The sequence below is a fragment of the Sphaerodactylus townsendi genome, linkage group LG04 (genome assembly GCF_021028975.2).
Source record: "Sphaerodactylus townsendi isolate TG3544 linkage group LG04, MPM_Stown_v2.3, whole genome shotgun sequence".
NCBI lineage: Eukaryota > Metazoa > Chordata > Lepidosauria > Squamata > Sphaerodactylidae > Sphaerodactylus > Sphaerodactylus townsendi.
The window spans coordinates 100,762,510-100,782,107 of record NC_059428.1 but is presented as its reverse complement, the minus strand read 5'-3'; the positions used below and the strand labels follow the sequence as shown (position 1 = coordinate 100,782,107).

Sequence of the window (19,598 nt, the reverse complement as noted above, 5' to 3'; positions counted from 1 at the left end):
CTCCTCAGACAGGGTCTCTACCAATTAACAGTCTGGATATGCAAACCATCTCTGAACCGAGCTGACAGCATAACAGTTGTTTCTTTTCTACGATCCCATTTCATCTGGCAGCCATCCATGAACCCTGATTTGTTGTTAGTTGTTCCACACACACCAGACATAACCACAGGTGATTGGTGGCTGTCAGAAAGGGGCAGGACCTCTGGCTATCCATCACAGCACCTACAATTTATTTCCCTTTGCATTTCTAATAGCAGCCTGTGTGAACAATTTACACTGGACCGTGTGCATGCAGTACTTACCTCAAGGCTGTTTGCTCCCCGCATTTCTCAGTTTACATGTGAGGAAGTGCCCTGCTGATTCCTCTGAGTCTGAGCCCAGTCACTGCTTCCAGTTCTGGAGGTTCTTTGCCACCTTTTCTCTCTTTTGAGTTGTTGCAGTAGATTTTGAAAGCATTAAAAAAAGTTTTTTTTAAAAAAAAGCCCCATCAATCTACCAGAAATGCCAGTGAGCAGAACTGCTCCTGAATGGGCAGGGAATGGTGAGGAGGAGCACAAAACTTGGAGAGAGCCAAACGCATACTGCTGTGCGTTGCTTTCCCTGCGCACACAGGGAAAAAGTCACACTCTGCCTGCTTTCAAAAACCATGGGGCTTCTCTGATCTGTAGAGTGGCGAACTGGGAGGGGGCGGGGGGAGAACGTATGCACAAGCAACAATCTGATCAAAAGGAATATACGCTTACGATGGGGCAGACCACAAGTGCATAAATAGCTATTGTCAGAACAGCACATGCCTTTCTGCAACATTTTTGCCTTGACTTTAGAAGTAGCTATGTATGATGCTAATTAGTTAAAAGATGACAGGGGTGCTGGGACATCCCAATTATGCTTCTCCCATGTCATGCCTTGTTTAGCCCTTGGTCAACAAAACATGAGAATCCAGCTTAAAGTAAAAACATCATGTTCAATGAGATACACCAAATGGGAAACTGAGGATGAACCAAGCAGTGTAGGCCATGTATTTTATGTAAAATACTAGCTAAGCAAATTGTAAAAGCTAAGCAAATTGGAGGCATTATACAAGGCTTTTATAAGAAATTTCTTCTGTTGTAAGAAATGGCATGTGGTCATATATTGCAGATTCAATTATGCAAGCCACAGGAAGAAGACAATTATGGAGGTAGATCCTCCTCTTACTACAGCAGCCCTTTGTGGCCTTATTAACGGATAATACGGAGCGAAAAGGCATGCAGCACAGGAAGCTGCAATGGAGAATGGAGCAAAATCCTCACTGTAGCTCATGTGCAAGTATGAACCTTGATCAGTGAAGCGTGCACCTCCTGCAGAAGACCAGCCGATTTTGCCCAATTTCTGCTGTTCACTGCAGCCCTTCCAAGCCTCATGCCCTTTTGTCTGAGGCATCCCACTTCAGCAATGGGGTTTCAAGCATCAATTGGCCATGCTGGCAGGGGGTGATGGGAATTGTAGTCCATAACATCTGGAGTGCCAAAGGTTCGCCACCACGGTGCTATGGAAAGGGGAAGGCAGAGAAAATCAGCTTCCCCCAAGCATCCGTAAGATCAAACTTTGTTATTTGAAGCTGGAATGTAAAGAGGGTGGGGGTGGAACTAACCTAGGCTTGGAATTATTCATTTAAATCTCTATATCTCACAAAACGGAATTCATTGGATAGTCAACAACAGAATCCCCAAGAGATTTTCAGAAATCATTAGCTAAAAGTCTAATAGAGGAAAAGTAGGGGGTTTAAAATAGATTGGTCACTCATATATAGGGTACTCCTGGCAGGCACTGAACAACAACCAAAAAAGGCTTCAACAAGCCAATCAATAACAAAGAACAGGTTTTTTTAAAAAACTCAAAACACTGTTGACCAAAGAGCTAACCAGAAAGGACAACAGTTACATTTCCAAAAGTCAGTTAATCTCATTGACATTAACAGCCACTGAAGTGCAGGCAGTAGCTGAGTAACATCATTCTATTAAACCACAGCTTTGCTTTGACTCAAATGTTAACTCCACAACCAGCTGAATTCATAACAAACTTCACTGTCTGCGGTTTCAAATGTAGATTCCCTGCGGCTCCTGACAAGATGTTTCCAGAACTTGGGGAATTTGGGCAGTGCCTTCCAACATGACTCAAGGGCCTACATTTACCGGGAAAAATAAAAGGACAACACTTAGTGAGGCATATAAACAAACAGGAAGGCCCACAAGAACTCTCATTACCCCTGCTCCACTTTCTCTTCTTTGGAAGCCCCTATAGCTTCTTCCCTTTTCCTGTTTTTTTCTTCCCACCCATAAGCCAACCCACCTTTATCTGCCCCACCATCTTTTGCTTTTCCTCCTTCCCTTATTTTATTATTGGGGGGGGGGGGGGGTTAGCTCATGTACTTTTTTAAAAAAAGATTTCAGATTTTTCTACAAACCTTTGGAATTTTTCAGATTTGTAGAAAGATATCTTGTCTGCTCATAGTTCCATTCTCTAGATTTAAGTATCCACGTATTTGGCCATGTTGAGAATTTGATGTATTGACGTTTGCATGAGCCTGTGGCATTTTTTGGCTTTCAGCTAATATGTTTTTAAGTCAATGTACACTGAAGACTGCCTTTTTCTTGATGTTCCAACATGACCTATCAACTAAAGTAAGAGGTTCTTACACAACCCATGGAACAAGTTTTAACAAGAAGTGCATGTGGAGGCATTAATGATAATTAATTGACTTCTAAGGAGCTCCATTCCCTCTAGCAATTCATTATACTCTGAGCATTGCCAAATGATGTTAATTCCTATTTATAATGAAAGTTCTAATCTATCTTGGAAGTTATTGGTTAGTACTGGACATATTTAGATAGTGAGGTGAACATACTTCAATATACATTAGTCCATAGTGGCTCAACCTTCCAAGTGGTGAGAAATTCTAAGTGCTGATGCATACCTTGGTTGGATCTTTTTGGATGAAAGAATGCTGAGACTTCTGGTATTTCTGCAGTTTTTATTTATAAATATGCATATGGAGTACAGACAGAGACACAAAAGCACTTCTGCAGGGCAGCCGATCCACTACTTCACATCAGATTCTGGAAAGAGTGATCCTGCAACCCCACCCAAGTGCTTCAAACAACTCTCAACAGAGTCTGTTCACTCGTTTCATCCTACTGCTTTCACCTCACAGAAACACCACATGCCCATTCTCTTCAGCCAAGAATTACTTTCCCCAAGCCCTGATCAGCTGCTTATGCACAGCCATTTAGAATGATATCTACAACTGTCAAAAAATATTACCATTCCTTTTATCTGGAATTTGGTTCCTCCCAAAATGAGAGAGTAACACTAGATAATGTGGCAGTATGGTGGTAACCACTTCAGGAGACAGAAAAGCCACACTGTTGTGCTGACATTTCATGTGAACATTTTTTATCTAGGTCTCACATTTCCCTAAGAATAGTGGTCGTTGGGAAGGTCCAGAGTAATTTTAGAAAAGGTACAATTTTCAACAGATTTGAGAAATATGAGGCCATGAAGACTTGGTGAACATTCTCCAAGATTCTCCAGAAAAAAATAATAATCCCAGAGGCGACTGGATGCAAAAGAATTTCTTTTAAAAAAAAATCACTACAGGCTTGAGTTTGGGACAGAGATGGCTTTACAAGCACTGGGGAACAATCTTCGCTTAAAGCTAGCAGGGAACAGTTATCCCTGCTGATACTGCTAGATTTTTCAGTGGTCTTTGACACTGATTGCTCCATTCATCCACTGGTTGGAATATGAAGTTGCTTTTCCAGGAACAGCCCTTTCATGGTCTTAGTTTGTCTGACACAAAATTTCCACTGAAGGAGCAGAAGCAACAGGTGGAACTTTTCCTGAAGAGTGCTGCAGGATTCTGTTCTATAAGAAGGAGTTGAATGGGATCATCCCAAGGTTGAGTGTCATCCATATGCAGATAATGCCCAGCTCTATATTTGGTTATCAAAGCCTCTAGATGTGTCAGTTCTGAATCTCAGTTCTGAACCAATGCTTCGAGGATATGGTTAGGCAGCAAAGGTACAACAATGTTGAATCCAGGCAAGACTGGGAAAATGCTGGACAGAATTAAGGAAGACTGATTTTCTAGACGAATTGGAACCACTTGTACTGGATGAAGTAGATTTGGCTTTTCCAGAACAGGTATTCATGGACCCAACCTTGCTGTTTGAAAAGCCAGTTACCACAGTAGCCAGGAGCACCTTATATCACCTGCAACTGGTTCACCAACTCTCTGATTTCTTAGACTCAGCTAATGTGACCACACCAATCCATGGCTGGATTACTGTAGCACACTTTATGTGGGCTGCCCTTAAAGACAACCTAGAATCTGATCCCAAATACAGCTGACCAGTTGTTGTCAGGGCTAGCCCATGGGAACTTATGTTGCTCATTTTGAGACAGCTACATTGGCTGTTTGTCTCCAAGTTCAATTCAAGGTGCCCATTGTCTCCTTTAAAGCCTTTATGGCATAGGACTCACGCATCTGAGGGACCATCTCTGCCCATATATTTCCTGTAAGCCAACTATGGTCATTAGGCTTCCACTTGCTGACTATTCCTCCACTCAAGGTGACCCTCCTATTATTGACCAGAGCCTGGGACTGTTCCATTGTGGCTTCCAATGTGAAGATGCTAGGGGAAACTCCTTTCTCAGAGATCTCTGGGAAGTCCAGAAAGTCTTGCTTATTTACCAGGGCTTTTGAGGGGTTATAGGTAGGTATCTTCTAAGGAGGAAAGCAAGGTATTGAGGAATTTATTCGGTTTTCATGCATAATATTTTAATTATTATTTGTAAGCCACTTGTAAGCAAGTGGAAATGTAGGGTATACATATTTTAATAAATAGAAAATACAAGTGAGGAAAATGTAGTAGCTACAAGATTTCTTAATGTTAGGCTATGTGTCTTAATGATTTCTCATCACCATTATCAGATGAGAACGCCAAGTGTATATTTTCTTCAGGGCCACAGATGAGGTGAAACCATCTGGAGGGTCTACACAATTGTCAAAATGCTGGAGACAACCTGCCCAGGCGAACTCTTCAGTAGAAGGCTGCAGATGAAAGGCTGTGCACCAGACTGCCAGTTTCCTGAACAAATCGAATCCTAAGGGTGAAAAAACCCACTCAGTTTATAAAGGCTACACAATGACAGATATAAATTACAAGTTTTGCTCACAGCTCTTTTTTAATTTGATCTGATACATTTAACCAAACAGAAACACTGACACACATTGTGAATGGAAGTTCTAAAACGGAAAAAAAACATTGCCAAGGGCCTATTTCATAATTTACCGTTAAATGTATCTGCAAAAACTTTCCCCATTAATTGTTAAATGCATTCTATACAATTTTTAAAAAGTGAAACTAAATCTCACCTAAAAGTGAAATTGCTAAGCAACTATAAATTATGAAAGGATGCTGTTGAATAGCTGTTGAATATTGTTAATATACAAGTTCCAGAATGAGCTGTGCGCTCTTGAATAAACCCTTTCAATCCCAAGAAGAAATGTATTGACCTAAATTACATTTCTGCTGCAGCTACAATATGAGCAAAATTAAACTTTACTAAATGCTTAAACCAGCACTTGGCCATATATTCGAGATAAGGCTTTAAGAATTCACTAGAAAGGAAAGCATGTATTGAGAAAAACTGCAAAGGAAGTTTTTGGTTATATGATTGGTAGTTCTCATGAATGCTAATATAGGAACCTAAACTAGCACATGATTATTCTCTGTGTTTGGGTAACAAAAAAGATGGTCAGGGTGGCATAGAAAAGTCCAATGAAAATGGACTTGTCAGGAAAAGAAAATAATTGAAAAACTGGGACATTATAAAAGTAATGCAGAAAATGGGAAGAGAATGCATAAACCCCCCCCCCCCCTTCAAATCCCATGATATGAATTTGGGGCAATCAAATATGGATTTCTTCACACACAATAACTGGCACAGTTCACTACCATAAAATGGGGTAAATGAAATGAACAGATCTTGAAGGCTCAGGATCCTTGAAGGTCTGAAGCCTCGCACCTGCTTGTATGGCCCTTGTCCTTCCTGGCTACTTAAATCTGCTGGGTGAGGGAACTCTTATGATACAAGTACAGTTTGCTCCCCCCCCCCCCATGTTTAGGTTTATCATATCCAAAGCCTCTAGATGTGTCAGTTCTGAATCTCAGTTCTGAACCAATGCTTCGAGCCTCTTCTGAATATTTAAACTATTTAACTATTCCACAATACAGAGTAGCATTTATGTTATCCAGATTAAATGTGATACCTTATAAGAATTCCTTACTTGAATAAATTATATTTGTGGCAATCTGGAGGAACTGATACACTGTAGTATGGATTTTTGGAAAGTGTGTTTCACTCTGATATAAGAAAATTATGGATTTTGCCATTTCTTCAAGGGAGAGCAAATATAACTGTTGGAGAGAAACTGAGAGTGCTCCTTGCAGGCATTGAACACAAGGCCACTTTAGTTCTTGCAAAGATTTTCCCCCCAAGGGACAGCAAGATATAATAATATGTATAAATAAATGAGTGCTATCATGGACTCAGGCGATTAGGATTGTTTTTAGTGTGATACTGCACAAGGCCATTGGGTTGAATAGTATTTCATTTAAACAAGTTTACATTTCAGGCCTTGTTACTGGTCCGAACCAGTCTTGGTTGCCATGGTAGAAGACCAGCATCAGGAGATGGACAGAGGGAGTGTGACTCTGTTAAATCTCCAGGACCTCCCTGGAGATTACTATAACATTGGTCATGGTATTCTTCTGGACTGCCTTCCTGGTCTTGAAGACATTGTTTTGAAGTGGTTCCAATTGTCCCTGGAGGATGGATTTCAGGGGGACTACTGCTCACCCCTTTGTCTTCAGTGTTCTACTAGCCTCCATTTTGTCTCCTATGATTTTCAATGTCGACTCTACATGAAACCACTGTGTGAGGTCATCCAGAAACTTGGACTGGATACTCGCTAATATGTGGCTGGCAGCACTCAGCTCCATTTTGCACTTCCAACCAGTACCAGGGAGGCTATAGAAACCCTGGAGTGGTGACTGAAGGAAGTTTTGAAGCAGATGCAAGCTAATAAACTGAATCTTAATAATCCTGACAAGACAGAAGTGCTACTGGGGACTGGAAGGTCTGACCCAGGTCGTAAGGTGTCACACATTCGGAATGGGACTGCATTTCCCTTGAAGGAACAGGTCTGAAATTTGGGAGTGTTCTTGGACCCAAGCCAGCTGCTAGATAAGCAGGTGGCAGATGTGGCCAGGACAGACTTTCACCAACTTTGACTCTTTAGCAAACTGTGGTCTTTCCTGGGCAGAAAAAAATCAGACCAACACACCTGACCAATATGTACCTATTCCCTCAGGAACTTACCTGTCTATTTCGCTCATCTTCTGAGGCCCTGTTCAGCTATCCTTCACCATTTGAACTTAGGTGGATAACCTCCGAGAAGACCTTCTTGGTTGTTGTACCAAAATTCTAGAACTTTCTCTCAAGATTTGCCTGTCCCTTTCTGTTGCCTTTGTCCACCAGTGGGTGAAGACTTTTTTTGTTTCATTGGCAGTTCCCTTGGTGATCCCTCCTTTTTGTCTTTTGCTTTGTTTTCCTATGCACATTTTAGCTTCAGTTTTGTTTTGATTATGTGCTGTTGTCTGGTTTTAGTGGTTTTTATGATGCATTTTTTGTGATGTATGTTTTTAATCTCTTAGTCACCTTGTTGGCCCTAACAGAGTTCTCTTGCTTTGCCAAATGTTGTTCTTAAAGGCGTTAACCTGCACCTGGATCTCACTTCTTGTCTGTGCGGGGTCCTGACTTCGCCTCTCTCAAGGAACCCAATTAATGTTTGTCAGACCAAACAGTGGTTGTAGAAAAGTATTTCAGCCCTCGTACCTTGCAAATCTCAGAAGTGCAGTAAGCACAGTCTTTCACACAGGAGTCAGCTACACTACCTGTTATTCTCAGCATAACTAGGAAAAAGTATTCAATCTAGCATCAGTAGACAGAGCATCTGGATTGGATTGGGGGCCATATTCTAAAAGAAACAACCAATCATAAGATTTAGTACCCCAGTATGTGAAGGCTGGGGTGGAAAGTAGGTAGGTACAACCTGAGGAAAAATAGGCAAACAAATTTGGTCAAACTCCGTTCAATGTCACAATAGCATCATCTTAATGTTTCGTGGTGAAGTTCACCTTGAGTTCACCTGTGCCAAGCAGCTCTGCAGTTCTCTGCACTGAAGAGCCAGATCCCTGCAGTTTGTAGCTGCTATTGACCAGTTTGGGAACTAAATCTTCTCAGTTAATAGTGAAAAGAAAATATTCTACAGACCAGGTCATTAACTAGTTTTGCAAAGCCCAGAACTGCTTAATGTACTTTCTCTATGCACTTGCATTCTTGAAATGACTGACATTTATTTAGTACTTTATTCTCCTATTCCAGGAGCTCAGGATGACATGTATAACTCTCTTGTTCTATTTTATTCTCAAAACTGTATGTTGGTTAGGTCAGGAATAACTTTCCCAAAGCCAGTTTCCCAGCCCCAGCCAATCAGCATTTGAACCCAGGTCTCCATATTCACTAACCACACTATTGGAAAGACTGCATTGCCTGCTTTTAGCACCTGTATATAGTAAATACCATCTATCTGAGAACTAATAGCAAGATTAAACTCATGGACAGACAATGGAGGCATACAAAGACTCTTTAGTAGTAAGTTTTGACTCACACTGATTTTTTAAAATATGTTTTTAATATTGGAGACAGAAGTAGGAGCTGCTAGAAAGTAATCTATTTCTGTGAGAAAGCATATATCGGAAATATCTAAACAGTTTGCTAAATAAGTTCCCTCATGCAAACACTGCACAGAGCATGAGGTAAACCACTTCATAGCTACACCCCTTATAGCTACGCCCAGTGGCGTATCTAGGCAAACTGGAGTTTGGCACACACACACCCCTCCCATGGGCAGCCACCCTCCCCCACCGTGACCAAGCAATGATTTTTTACACCAGGTCGTTTTAAAGTCACCATCACATTACAGAACATGCCCCAATTCACAAATCTGAACACAGCAATAGGCCATGCCACACAGCAGAAATAATTTTTTGAAAACATTTTCAAAATGCTTTCAAAATGTTTTATTACTGCTATGAAAACATTTTATGGTGTTGTATCCAGTCCGTTCCCCCCCAATTGCGGAAAACAGCATCACTTTCAATGTTATTTAAACTGGGAACCCCAGATTCTCCCTTTAAGGTGAATTTAAAAGGAGAATCTGGGCTCCCTAGTTTAAACAAGTGATGCTGGAATCCACCCCCTAACTGTAAGGAATTCCATAGAAGCAGAAATAAAAGGCTTTTTGGTGTAAAAGACCGTTTATTCAGACATCCTAGAAAGCTCACGTACACGACGTGGCAGGAATAGAGTCTCCCGCCAGAAGCACAGGTTATAACTCTGTCCATCCCATCCCCCCTCCGGGATTCCCATGGGAACGGAGTTCTCATCTCTCTCGCAGAGATAAGGTCTCCGCCAGAGTCTCCGCCGCAGATGCTGGCCCATCGCCCGGGTTATGGAATTCAGTCAAGGCCAGGCGGCTGTCCTGAACATCAACACCATTGAATCCTTTACACTCTGCCTCCCTTAAGAAAAACTTCTCCCCCCCAGGTTTGTGCGGAAAGGTGCGGTGAAAAGCAGAAATGAGGGCAGGGGCGTCAATATTTTCGGAATAGACCCATTGATTATACCCAGAGGGTATAATGCTTGTGGCCATCAATTATAGTCGGCGGGGGTCTCTCCGGCGGGTCGTGCCAGGCATCGGAAACGGAGCCTCCTTGAGCAAACTGGAATGAAAGACAGGATGGATATTACTTAGAGAATTAGGCAAGTCCAATCGGGCAGTGACATCATTAATCACTTTAGTAATCTTAAAAGGTCCCACGAATCTTTTGCCCAGTTTTGAAAATTTATGTACGTCTCTGAGATTTTTGGTAGACAAATACACCCAGGCGCCCACACGTAAAGGAAATCCGGCGGTGCTTATCCGCTTGAAGTTTTTGGGAGTCTTTAGCCTGCTGTAAGGCATGGTCTGGACCGTTTTCCACCCCTCGGCCAGAGATGAAATCCACTGTTGGAACTCCGGAGGATTCAACGCTTCCGCGAAGGTAGTTAAGTGCAACGGAGGGAAGGATCGCCCAGACACAATTTCGAAGGGGTGTTTTTTTGTACTGCTATGAACCGCATTATTATAGGCGATTCTGCAAAGCGGAATTAACTCGCACCAGTTGTCTTTGTTATAGTTGGCGTAACAACGTAAATACTGTTCCAGGGTTGTGTGCGTTCTCTCCGGCTCACCGTCGCTTTGAACGTGGTAGGCGGCAATTGCGGGCGGCCCCCAACAAGCCCAGGAAAGCTTTCCAGAACCTGGAAATGAATCGGGGTCAGCGGTCGGAGACCACCTTAACGGGGGCGGAGTGTAGACGATAAATATGCTGAATGAACAGACGCGCTAACTTAGGAGCGGAGGGGATGGAAGCACATGGGATGAAATGGGCTTGTTTAGAAAATAAGTCCACCACCACCCACAAGACCGTGTTGCCTTGACTCTCTGGCAAATCCGTGATAAAATCCATGGAGATGACTTCCCAGGGGCGGGAGGCCACCGGGAGAGGCTTCAACAGACCATGGGGTTTTCCCGGAACGGATTTGGCTTCCGCACAAACAGAGCAACCTTTGATATATGTCTCAATGTCTTTGCGCATCGTGTGCCACCAAAATTGACGGCGGGCCAAATGCAGAGTCTTAAGGAAGCCAAAATGTCCAGCCGAGCGGGCATCATGACAGGCCTCGAGGACCTGCTTACGGAGGGGGGGAGGCACGTACCAACAATCCCCCCGCCGCCAAACACCATTCTCCAGGCGTAATTGGGAGTCACCTTCCTCCGCTGGTGGCTCGCGCAGCCCCGCCTCCTCGAGTTCTCGTAGGAAAGGAGAGACCAGGCTGGGAATGGGTGGAGAGGGAGGAGTGGACGTCTGAGATCGAGTGACAGCCAGCCCCAATTGGGAGGGGGAGAGAACAGTGCGCGGGATATCCCGTAAGGCAGCTCCACCCCCCTCCCCGGGTAGGCGCGAGAGCGCATCAGCCAGTTTATTGGTTTTTCCGGGGAAAAAATGGACAGTGAAAGAAACGAGAAAAGAAATCGGCCCAACTGAGTTGTTTTGCGGACATCTTGAGGGGGGTGGAAAGGGCGGCCAAGTTCTTGTGATCCGACCACACTTGAAAGGGGTGTTTAGCCCCCTCCAGCCAGTGGCGCCAAGTGGAAAGCGCTACTTTGATGGCCGCAGTCTCTTTATCCCCTACAGTCCAGTTGAGCTCAGCACCGGAGAATTTCTTTGATAAATAAGCACACGGAACCAGCCTATCATCTTTATTTCTCTGCAACAGGGCTGCCCCAAGCGCTTTGTCCGAGGCATCCACGTGAACCACAAAAGGAAGATCTGGGTCAGGGTGTTTCAGGATAGGTTCGGTAGTAAAAGCTGATTTTAAATGTTGAAAGGCTGTCTGACATTCTTTAGACCAGGAAAGGGGGGCCCCGGGCTTGGCAGCCTGTGGGTCTTTACCCTTAGTGCGTAAGAGGTCTGTGAGTGGGAGAGTCAGTTCAGCGAATTGGGGTATAAAGTCACGATAGAAATTAGCAAACCCTAGGAAAGATTGGAGTTCCTTCTGATTGGTAGGGGCAGGCCATTGGAGGACTGCTTCAATCTTAGCAGGATCCATTTTTAGCCCCTCGGAAGAGATCCGGTAACCCAAATAGTCGATAGAGGTTTGGTGGAAACAACATTTAGAAAGTTTGGCAAAGAGGGAGTTGTTGAGCAAGCGTTTTAATACTTCCCGAACCAAGGCTTCATGCTCCTCCATGGTTTGTGAATAAATTAAAACATCATCTAAGTACACCACTACTCCCTTGTATAATAAATCATGGAGAACTTCGTTGATAAGGGCCATAAAAGCTCCGGGGGCCCCACTTAACCCGAATGGCATTATTAAGTATTCATACTGTCCAAATTTTGTGTTAAATGCAGTCAAATGTTCATAGCCTTCCGCAATCCTGATCCTGTAGTAAGCTTCTCTTAAGTCCAACTTAGTAAAAATGCGTCCCTTGCCCAATGCATCTAAAAGGTCCTTGATTAATGGCAAAGGGTATTTATTGGACAGGGAAACCGCATTGAGTCCTCGGTAATCCGTGCAGAGCCTTAAAGACCCGTCCTTTTTTTTAACAAATAATACAGGAGCAGCATGTGTGTGTTTGGTAGCTCGTCGTATGAACCCGCGAGCCAGGTTCTTGTCTAAGAAGGCACGAAGTTCCTTCTCCTCATTGGGACTCATGCGGTAGATTCTACCCTTGGGCAGTTGCGCCCCTGTCTGTAATCCGATTTTGCAGTCAGTGTCTCTATGGGGTCGCAATTGATCGCATTCTTGCTCCTAAAAAACTCTGCCTAAATCCCGGTAAGCCGGTGGAATACCGGTAGATTCGAGAACAATTAGGAGCGTGCACCGCTGGCGAAGCCAGGGGTATGTCATTAGGAGGTGAGTTTTCCCCAATTCATGTGTTCTCCGCAGGGAGAGTCAGTGAATTCTAAGATCCTTTCTTTCCGAATGAGTTTTGGTTCATGCAACAACACCGATGGCATGCCCATGATTTTGGAGTGTTTGGCCACCGGTGCCAGAATAAAACTGATCTTCTCCCAATGGTCAGCGCGGAGGAGGACGGTTGCGTTTTGAACTGGGCCGGTCCTTCGGCCCCGAGAGGGCTGCCGTCCATTTGGGTGAAGCGGTATGGGCTTAGCCAGGGGACTCGGTCTAGTCCAAGTTCCTCCACCACCTGGGGCCGCGATAAACAATGGGAGCACCCAGAATCTACAAGGGCTGAGGCTATAATACGAGTGTGCTTAGCTGGGTTGGCCAGAATCGCTTGAATCGTAATGGGAGCGCTGCCTTCACTCACCGCATCTGGAGTCGAACCCATATCCATGGGGGCTGAAGAGAGGCAAACAGCTGCTCCCCCTCTTCTGGGTGCCTAACCGGTAACCGCCTTAGACGAGCCTGTTGGGGGTGGCCCGGATTTGCGTGGTGGCTTGGCAGATGGAGTGCGCGCGGCCGGAGCGGTTGGTTTCTGTTTTTTCGGGCAGTTGGCAGCTAGATGACCCGGTCCTCCGCAGTAAAGACACAATCCCAGACGGCGACGGCGCTCGGAGGTGGTTTCGGTAGAGGCTGCTGGGCTTGGCTTGCGAGTCGCAGCGGTGGTCGTAGCGGCGGGTTTTAGTGGGCGGCCCCCGGCCGTAATCCAAGCGAGGCGCCACTTGAGATCCTAATTCGATCCAATCAGCAATAGTGCGGGGGATCCGAATAAGGAACACCGTTTCGCGAAGCTTGCCGTCGACGGCATCCGGAGAAGTATTCACATTTCATGCGCTCCAGGCCACTCAGGAGGGAGTCGAGCAGCCGCCGCATCGAAATTCACGAACAGAATTCGGCAAAGGAGTGGTTGCCTTGCTGGAATAGATTTGATGGTGTGGATGGCTTCATTTTCAGCACCGGATCTTGGAAGCGAGCCCTTAAGGCTTGGAGGAACGCAGGCACCGTCGCGAGTATCCTCCCCTTGCAGATCAAAAAGAGTCACAAACCAGTCGGCTGCCGCTCCATCCAAGACGGAACCGATGTCCCGTATTATTTTCGCGTTCAGACCGGGTACAAATCGTCATAGTCCCTCCATGTGGGCATCGAAGTTGTAGGATGAAGTAGGGGAGTTTGGAAGCGGTCCCATCCCGAAACGGGCAGGTATTGGAGGTCTGTAATATCCTCTCTCCACGGCCCTTGGCCGCTGGCCAGCGGCGGTTCGCAGGTTGAGGCAGCTGGCGCCGGGAGGGCCGAATCGGTGGAGGTGGGGGCACCAACGCCCGGCGCCGCTGGTGTTCTGGTGGGAGGAGCAGGTCTTTGGAAGGTGGCAGATGCGCAGTAGCAGGACCCAGCAGCGTCGCCCTCTGGCGTTGGCTGTACCAGTGACAGCGTAGACTCCAACTTGGGGCATCTTGTCCTGCTGCTTCTTCAGCTCCTTTTCCAAGGCGGCTAAGTCTCTCTCCTTGCGAGTCAAGGCATCCTGGTAGCGCATGCAAAGCTGCTTTCTCTCGTTCCAGTTTGGCCAGTTAGATCTCGTTGAATAGCTGCAGTTAGTTCACTTTCGCGTGCGCATGGCCTTAACGCAGCGTTGAAGCGCTAAGTCCAGTGTGGAGTGCTCCAGGACCTTATCATGGACTGATAGATTCTGCATATATTGCCGTTGCAGCGCGTCTTTGTACGGTCCAATTCGAGTTGGATTTCTTTGCGCTGCTGTTCCCGGTCTTTCTGCAGGTTTTCACGCTCTTGCTGCAGCTGCTCCCGTTCCTCTTCCCATAGCTGGCGTTCACGGGCCCATGCTTCCTGGGCATCTCGCAGTCGGCCCACTTCCTCATCCCAGCTCTCTTTTGACGGGAGGGGGAATAGATCCGGATGGGAAGGCAGGCTTTCTTCGGATTCCTCTTCATCAGAATGCAGCACCTCGTGTCCACCGACGGCTCCACGGGGCGCCTCAGGTGCAGCTGCTGATCCGGGATCTGGGGGTACCGGTACGGATACCCCTCCCAATCCCCGATATAGTCCCGGTTTCACCGGTGGTCTTAGGACGGGCCCCAGTGCTATGCCACGGTGGATTCTTGGGAGCATCACCAAAATACGAGTCCAGGAATCGTTCAATGGACTCCTGTGTCTCCGCATGAAAGGTGGTCAGGCCCGTCTCCTCCGTGACAGGTTGCATCTGAGGTTTGTAATCCACACGAAAACGGGCAGATATCCGATCCACAGGCGCTCGATCCATAGACAGCGCCCCAAACGACTCATGCAAGTCCACATGATCGTCTCCTCGTCCCTCGTCCCAACGGAGTAAGGGAAGACTCGTGTTGATACGAGGACGGGAAAGAGTTACCAGCGAGACCCGTTCTCCCGCCGGTTCCTCCAAGTCCATAAGGGAAAGCTCGGAGCCCTCTTTGGGGGCTACCGCACCTTCCACAGATTCAGGAATATTCAACCTCTCCATGCCGAGACACCAGAGGTCCGCTGCACTGGGAAGATAGATGAACTAGGATTCCTGCCACAATGTAAGGAATTCCATAGAAGCAGAAATAAAAGGCTTTTTGGTGTAAAAGACCGTTTATTCAGACATCCTAGAAAGCTCACGTACACGACGTGGCAGGAATAGAGTCTCCCGCCAGAAGCACAGGTTATAACTCTGTCCATCCCATCCCCCCTCCGGGATTCCCATGGGAACGGAGTTCTCATCTCTCTCGCAGAGATAAGGTCTCCGCCAGAGTCTCCGCCGCAGATGCTGGCCCATCGCCCGGGTTATGGAATTCAGTCAAGGCCAGGCAGCTGTCCTGAACATCAACACCATTGAATCCTTTACACTAACAGCATCATTTTCAATGGTGTTTAAACAAGGGAGCCCAGATTCTCCTTTTAAATCCACCTTAAAGGGAGAATCTGGGGTTTCCAGTTTAAACAACATTGAAAGTGATGCTATTTTGGGGTTGATTCTCCCCCACCCTGAAACAGCATCACTTTCAATGTTTAAACTGGGGACCTCAGACTCTCCCTTTAAATCCATGCCAAAGGGGGGGATTTAAAAGGAGAATCTAGGGAAATTTGGGGGGTGTCTGCTGTCAGGGGTGCAATTATTAAGCTAGCAGCACCAAACTTTCAGGGTATCTTTTCTATTAGCTCCCATTTTCTATTAGCTCCCATTGGAAACAATGGGTGATGGGGCACCCCCTTTGGGAGTCCATAGCTTTGGACCCCCTGGACTAAACTTCACAAAACCTGGGTGATATCAGTAAGAGACTCTCCTGATGATACCAAAGGCACCCCCTTTGGGAGTCCATAACTTTGGACTCCTGAACCAAACCTCACCAAACAGGGGTGATAGCATCAGGAGAGTCTCCCAAAACATCCCTGAAATTTTGGGGCTGCTAGCCTAAAAACTGCACCCTGTGCATGCCAAAAACAGAAAACCCACTAAAATGACAAAAAAACCCCCACAAACGGACCCTGCATTTTTGGTGCCCACCACAAGGGGGTGCCCTGGGCAACTACCCACTTTGCCCAATGGGAATTACGCCCCTGGGGCATGGAGAGGAAGGGCCAGAAATATTGGAAGCTGCTTCTTCATCTATCATACTGCAGAATTTCTATTACATTGGAAGCACAATGGAAATGGGAGAACAGGACAAGTGTGGCACACAGCACTTCCCAACCCCCCCCCCTTCCCCCGGTTTTCTTTCTTTTTTGATACTGGGCACAGAGTTCTCCAAACGGAGCATGGGTGAGGCAGTGGGGGCCTAAGAATCTCCACGTGATTTCAAAACCAATTGCAATACCTCCCACTATCAACTACTGGGAGCACTACAAGACAGAGTTAGACCCAAGAATCAATTCACTGCCCAAAGTCTGTGTCCACATTTGGCAGCTCCACTTCCTATCTGAGTAGGGAACAGAGCTGGTAAAATGGGTAACAAGGGAATTAATGAGAGAATAATTAGCAATATGGAGCAATATGGAGAGTTGAAATAGCAAAAGAGCATCTTCTCCCACCAAAAGAACTCCTACCTGACCAGGCAAACTGTCACAGCCTTCTGTTCCTGCCATTAACACTGAGATCTCTTTCGTTCCTGAAACTAAAATTTTAATTTATGCACAAGCAATTAAGGATTTACTGGATCTAATAGTGAGTTTGGAAGCCTCCAACTTACTGAGAAAGAAGTGAAATAAACTTAACCATAGCCAGGAAAAAGTTACGGCAAATTCAGCCAGTTCCCCAACGGTACAGCAAGGATTGTAATAATAATCCTACAGCTAACCATGATGAGAATTGAGATGCTAACTGCTTTCTGGAAGGCGCAGAACGTTGAGGACATCAGTTGGGAAAACAAGAGAAGAAAACGGGGCACAAGGGGTGATTGGCTTGCTCAGGCCTCCAAAGGTTACAGTACCCCAGCAGGAGGAAACACAGTTGGGGGTGCCCAGTTCTAATATCCTCCCCTGTTCAAGGCTCCAACTTTTAAGGACTCTGGTTACTTTGATGTTAAAATTGCTGGTAAAAGTTAATTAGGATCAGAGGAAAATGCATCTTGCCGAGAGTTCTTTCATTTGCAAATGTAACAAAGCCTTTGCTCACCTTAAAGCATACTGGTAATGGGCACAAATAACCACATGGTGTTCTCTTCCAGAGCCAGAAGGACTTGAAATAAACATATCAGGGAGCAGAGATAGCTCAGTAGTAAACTGCCTGCTTGGCTTGGTGTGCACAATGTCCCCTTGTTCAGTCCCCAGCATTTCCAGTTAAAAGGATCATGAAGCAAGTAATTATGAAATATGTCTACTGGAAAACCCGGACAGCTGCGTTCAGACTGAGTAAATGATATTGGCTATGACAGAACAATTATCTGATTCATTGTAAGGAAGTCTCATGTGGTCATGTGTTCACTCTATTGCTCAGGCTTGGGCCTAGAACAGTAGTTTCCCTACTCTCCTAACTCTGAATCTCAGCAGTTGGCGAAACTATCTTCTTGAACAGGAAGCAATTTATTTAATTCCACCAAACAGTATGTGAGAGAAGCTTCTCAATCACCTCTCGGCCTCTAAGAGTTCTCAATTTGGTATACAATATATAAAAAGGACAGATGAACCTGTTAAACACAGTCACAGCTTTTGAAATTAAACATTGCATTTCAAGTATATGCAGAATCTGTTCACCATATTAAGCTTGCTATTGTTCTTTGTCCCAAATAGAGTGTTTACAATACAGAAAAGCACCTCTGATTCTCAGGGTGGGTGGCATGATTAACTTGTGTTTGTAATTAAGTCCATCGGTCTCATAACATTTAAGGCTATGGAAAAATGTAATTGTGTGTGCACAGAAAAAAAATTATGTTACAAAAGATTTACCCGCAAGCTTATGAAGTGGAAAAAAATGAACCACGGAAGTATGCACCCATAGTTTTCCACCCACAGGTTTACACTGCAACATTGCTACAATGCGAACTCCCAGCCACAAGCAGGTTTCATTTAAGGATGTGAATTCAGGGCCTCTTTGGGGGACAGCGATCAACTGAACGTGGGGAAAATGGCTACTACTTTTCAATGGAAATATGGCAGTGATGTAGCCTTGCCACAGTGACATACACTGATCAAAAATTTAAGATGTCATTCTTTTCATAAAAGGCTCTGAAGGAAACTAATGATCCTGACCTGGTTGCCAGCCAGAAAGGCCCCACAGAACTGTTCTCAAACGTGAAAACCAACTCCCAAACTATATGAAGGTATTTCATTTATTGATTCCATTTTAGCACCATCCATTAGATCTGCACAACCCTCTAAGATAGGTTAGGCTAACTGGCCAAAGATCACCCATGGCAGAATGGGGATTCAGACTGAGGTTTCCTGGATCCTAATCCAACACACCACATTGGCTCTCTAGCTGCACCTTCTGCTGCCAAATGGAAAGTCAGGCAGTTACCTCACAACCCTTTATGAGCACATTCCAGTCACAGCATGATAAAATCACTGTGTATGTGTGTGTGTGCTGGGCACTTGTCAGGCTACTGATTGCCTCAAAGCAAAAGCATTTTTCCTTATGTTCTTAGTGTAATTTTCTAACCTCTTTACATTAATTGTGTAATTTAAAAATGTTAAATGTTCTCTAGGAACAGAAGCATTTGAGAAACAAGATGAACAGGTGCAGTCTTTGTTCTGCAAAAGCTTCTTTATAAAATTTTAGGAACAGACCAGGGCCTACCTCCACAGTTTTCTTGGTGTTTCCAGAGAAGGAGAGAGTACACGGTGGGATTCAAAAAGGTATGCAACTATGCTAACTATGGTGTCTAACTTCCCAATCACTGACAGTCATGAATACAGCCTTCTATGAGGGAACAGGACATAGGCTTTGCTAGAACTCCACGCCCACATTCAAAGCAGTTGGTAGTAAAAATTTCTACACTTTCCCAGTTCTCGTATATCATTATGGGGGGGAAAATCACCCCCAGATCTTTGAGATTTACTTGCTAATCATCATTCAAGTCGGACTGGGCTAAGTTTAGTCATATGGCTTATCGTATTTTAATTATTATTATTATTATTATTTTATTAGATTTTTATACCGCCCCATCCCCGAAGGGCTCTGGGCGGTGTACAACATTTAAAACACAATATAATTAAATAAACATTTAAAAGCAGCGATAAAATTCCCAGTGCGTTTACCAAATATAAAACTCAAGGTTTAAATTTAAATTTAAATTCAAAATATAAGGTGGTGTCCAGTGTTCCAATAATATAAAATCCCTCCCTCCCCACGGTAGAGGGAGGCGTGGCGAGTCTCATTAGATGATTGGCGGCCCAGATGTTAAGGGCCAAGTAAGGGGCACCATTAACCATATAATCTGGCAATAACAGCTTAGGATAAGTAA

At 45.1% G+C, this 19,598-nt stretch overlaps 1 protein-coding gene across 1 annotated transcript in view; it reads right to left on the bottom strand.

The window, feature by feature from the left end:
- Nucleotides 1–3,057: 3,057 nt before the first annotated feature.
- The window catches only part of CCDC138 (coiled-coil domain containing 138), a 65,091-nt gene continuing 48,550 nt past the window's right edge, over nt 3,058–19,598 (bottom strand). The window contains exon 15 of the mRNA XM_048494906.1: nt 3,058–5,148. Coding sequence (XP_048350863.1) covers nt 5,085–5,148 — 64 coding nt within the window. The 3' untranslated portion in view covers nt 3,058–5,084. The remainder of the gene's footprint in view (nt 5,149–19,598) is intronic.